The sequence below is a fragment of the Metopolophium dirhodum genome, chromosome 1, assembly GCF_019925205.1.
Source record: "Metopolophium dirhodum isolate CAU chromosome 1, ASM1992520v1, whole genome shotgun sequence".
NCBI classification, from domain to species: domain Eukaryota; kingdom Metazoa; phylum Arthropoda; class Insecta; order Hemiptera; family Aphididae; genus Metopolophium; species Metopolophium dirhodum.
This window is the reverse complement of record NC_083560.1, coordinates 128,766,317-128,771,290: the sequence shown is the minus strand read 5'-3', so window position 1 is coordinate 128,771,290 and position 4,974 is coordinate 128,766,317. Positions and strand designations below refer to the sequence as shown.

Genomic DNA, 4,974 nt, shown 5'->3' with positions numbered 1-4,974 from the left:
ACATAGTGTGTAAAATTGATTTACGATTGTTTTTTACGTTTTATAAAAAATGTGCATTTTAAATTGCCATTGCACTCAGCTGATACGCAGGAATACCTTTGTGTCCACTGTACCCACAAATGTTATTTAAATATCAAAACATATTTTGTTCTACTCTTACTTTTTTAAAACTTTGGTTTAGGAACCGAAATATAATATAATATAATACTAAAGAGCACCAATTTTGTATAAAAAAAATTATGTATAAAGTTTCATATACCTATATATTAACAATGTTTTAATAACTACTCGTGTTTAAAATGTAAATATACGCTTTATTTTATAAGAAACAAAATTAATATTACACTGCATAGTTAGAATATTTAGTTTTCATTATATTGTTACCTCATATTATTTTATGATCATAATTTCATAATTTGTTAGATAAATGATGTTGTTGTATAAAGCCTTATCGACTACATTATGAACATACAATTTTATGTATGTCGTTTTCCAAAATATCCTTTAACGGCCGCGATAAGAAAATTACATTATCGTCCATGGGTGAGATTTCAGTTTGGGAAGCAGTTGCGTTTCCATGATTTTTAACGGAGTGGGAAATAAAAAAATTATTGCAAAGTTAGCCGTTTAATCCTAGCCGACTCCTAGTCCCCATCCTCCCACCGATAACACTATCATGTACAATTTATACATCTCAATAAATATTATTTTTACTTATTATTTAAAAAAAAATTAAAAGCTATTCTAAAAAAACCATTTTAAATTATAAGAAAAATAATAAGTCAAATTAGTAAATGTTTTATGTTTCACTTCTATCATTGCGTTTCCGTTAGATACAAAGTTTGGAACGGAGTATATGTCAATACTGGTGCATATTGTTTTAAATGATTGGAAAATATTAAATAAGGAATTAGTTACATTTTTTTTGTATATTTTGTCTGGCAATTTTTAAATGACCTTTAAGTTATCGTAATTAAAAATTTAAAATAAAAATATAACAAACTAAAATATTATATTAATTATTAATCATCACAAAGTAGGTGCATACCTATGTATTATTGGCCACTAATTATAATATTGATCGTAAATGCATGAATAACACACTCCAAAACCAAAACTACATACCACCTGTTATTCCAGATTATAAAATAAAGACCACAGGGTTGATCGATCCTACTCATACCCCGAAGAACGCCACGATATCGAAAAGCTATAATATATTCCATCCATATGCTACCGTTTGTTTTATCGTATCAGTGATATCGTATGATATACTAGTATAATATGATGTGGTAATGGCGCCTTTCAGAATAATATTGTACAGGTATATTATTATAATGGTGGGATATATAACCTAACCATCAGCGACCGCGGTTATCGTAAATGCACCACCGCCGCCGGAAACGTCTTTGCAAATATCGCGGCGGTTCGCGCCTTATTTGTACATTTTGGTCAACTTGAATCGCTGCAAATTTCGATCCCACGTGCGGACACGAGCGTTTAATATAATCTTGTGGTCCTATTATTGCAGTTTGCCACGGTCGATTTACTATTGTATTGTAGGTATTATATTGTATTATGTCCTCAAAACGTTATCCGGTACTCGTAGGTACCTCATAATGTATGTAGATAAGTTGTCACATTATGTTAAAATATATAATTATATTAATATAGTTAATATATTATGCTCCGTATACTAGATACGAGCTTAGCTTGAGTTTGTATACGTATCAGCTCTTAATATTTCTATAGCTATTATTGTATTATAATTTAATGACACTGAAATAAATAAAATAGAATAAAATATATGCACTGATAACTACCAAAATATGCATGCATCAATGTGATATTAAAAACAACTTAATATTATACACTACACATAATATTTGCCATTAAATATTATCTGTTATAAGTAAAAAAACCTTTTATTTCTACAATAATTTTTATTTGGATTTAGTTGACTGGTAATTATTATTTTTTGTAGATTTAAAAATAAAACTTAAAACTTTAATAGACAAGAAGTAAATTATAAAAGAACATAAATGCGCATCTTATAAATTATGTTTCTTAAACATCACAATTTACAATCAAAGATTTTGATAAATTTTCGTCTGGTTATCTATATTATGGAAACTTATAACTATAATAATAGAGAAAAAAAATAACAAAAGATAGACATATAAAATTAATAGTGTAAGTACTTAATACATTATAGACACCTATAATGTACCTATTACATTATATATTACAATGTATACATTCTACATTTGTAATATTATATATTATATGACTACAATACTACATTACTAAATTTTATTATACTGGCGTTTAGATTTTCAGCCAAATGGTGAGTTAAACTGTACTTCAGACGCTGTGGTTCTTACTTCCTACATTCAGTTAGAATGTGTTTGGCCATCAGAGGAAAGTTACAAGTTGGGCATAAGGGTTTGTAATAATTATCAGTAATTATAACCTATAAAAAAAAATATAACATGCGTTATCCAAAATCAAGAATTTTATAATATTATTAGTACCTAAGTATCATTTCGATTATATTTTTAACAAAAGATCAATATAATAATATCATAATAATATAAGCGCGTAATGTTGATATTTTATGATAAATCATTATAACAATAATTCGTACAATTTAGTATATTCGTGACTTTTATGACAACCAAAATGTTCATAAATAATCAATAATATCGTCAATATTTTATATTGGTAAATATATAATTATTTTTTTTTATTGATCAATTTTTAAATCAACAACTAACATGGTTATTAGATTTAATTTTCTAACATTTTTACAATTATTATAATATTATGATAACAGTCCATATATATATATATAAATGAATTACTGTTCGTTTGTCTACCTGATAATATACTGCTGCGAATAAGAATTTTTATTCCGGGAAACAGAAAAGTTAAGATGAATCTAAAACATCATACACCGAATATTAAATAATGCATTGAACAAAGTTTGAGTCGTATACAGTTTGTACATTTAACTGGTAACGAAGTGCATGGAATCAGCTAGTCACAAATAAAAATGTATAGCTAAGTAAAAATAATAATTTTTAAAGTTAGGTAATTTTGAATATACGCATATTATCTGTTTTTTTCAAGAAGTTGATTCTACGCTATTAATATTTTCTAAAAGCTAAAACTGCCTAAAGCTACGCATACATTTGATGGGTTTTTGTGTTTTCTATGTTCCTTTATATATTTGTATCATTCTATTATTACATGTGCCTCTGGTTTTACATTATTAAATTATAATAATATGACAGTAAGTATTATTGAATTATATACCATGCATTGTATATTATTATTGGTGATAGCAACTAAAGTTACATAATACTATTTTATCATCGTGAACATTAAATGCCATTCTTTGTCCTCTAATATTTATATGACAGTATTATAGTCCGTCAGTTTTGCCAATACGTGTATTTCTTTTTATACTTAGTGCGACCCTGCCAGATAATTGTATATATTATTGTATAATATATTCTATTCTATTCTAACATTTAAAAAGCAATACAACAAGTACTGGCTAAAAAACCTGTTAACGTCAATAAATTCCAATCGATTAAAAACAGAATAGCATAGTAACTAAACAAAAAATTGTATATTAATAACAATTAAGTGTTAAATACATTATTTACTGGTAGAAGAAGACTGACGACAAACCAGCGGACAAATGGAAATGAAACTTTATCCGTGCGATGTATGTGACAAGTGGTTCTCTACAAGTAGTACTTTGACGGCACACAAGCGAACACACACTGGCGAAAAACCGTACGCATGCGATATATGCGACAAGTCGTTCTCCGTAAGTAGCAATTTGACGGCACACAAGCGAACACATACTGGCGAAAAACCGTACGCGTGCGATATATGCGACAAGTCGTTTTCTGTAAGTGGAAGTTTGACAAGACATCGGCACACACACACGGGTGAAAAACCGTACGCGTGTGATGTGTGCGACAAGTCGTTTAGGCAAAGTGGTCAGTTGAAGATACATTGTCGCATGCACACTGGTGAAAAACCGTACGCGTGTGATGTATGTGACAAGTCATTCAGTGAAAGTGGTAAATTGACGATACATCGACGCACGCACACTGGCGAAAAACCGTACGCGTGCGATGTCTGTGACAAGTCATTCAATGAAAGTGGAAGTTTGAAAAAACATAGATTCACACACACTGGCGAAAAACCACACGTGTGCGATATATGCCACAAGTCGTTCACTTTGAGCAGAAATGTGACATTACACAAACGGACGCACAAGGGATATATAAAATAAATTTATGTTAACATAATATTATGGCAGCACTGTTTAAAGTGTTTATTCTGCCATGTACTATGTACATAATATAGTTGTTTCTTAATACCAATTTGCTAATTCGTCATATTATACATAATTAAATACTACATATCGTATGGTTAACATATCAATGTTTTAAAAACTAAGTGGATTACACAATTTTCTATTTAAAATATTGAATATAATCATTGTGTATTTTGGACTGCGAAAATGTTGTCAAGTTAAAAATAATTGAGAACTCATCACTCCAGTTGTTGTAGACTATCTAATATAAATCAGTCCAGAGTTATTGAATTATTGTTTCAAAAACTATCACTTGAAGCGTGACATTCACATCAAACAGTAGTTTTTTAAGTTAATTTGTACCTATTAGTATTTGTATGAACTAATAACAGACAATATATTTGTGATGAATTTAAAAAAAAACGATTTGGCTGGAAGTATTGATTTAAACAATTTACACATTTACAAATTATACTAATCACTAAACAACATAATTACTAGAAAATAAAAGCAATAATAAATTCATGATATCACATACATGATGACACTTATATAATGTAGGTTTCATTTAATATTTATACGAATTAAACTATGTGGCCGGAATGTATTTTGATTATAAAATCAATGACAATAAT

At 28.5% G+C, this 4,974-nt stretch overlaps 1 protein-coding gene across 1 annotated transcript; it reads left to right on the top strand.

The window, feature by feature from the left end:
- The first annotated feature begins 3,709 nt into the window (after positions 1-3,709).
- Positions 3,710-4,315, top strand: LOC132953714 (zinc finger protein ZFP2-like). The gene has a single exon (XM_061026079.1). It carries the CDS (start codon positions 3,710-3,712, stop codon positions 4,313-4,315), a length of 606 nt encoding a protein of 201 aa, XP_060882062.1.
- Positions 4,316-4,974: the final 659 nt, after the last annotated feature.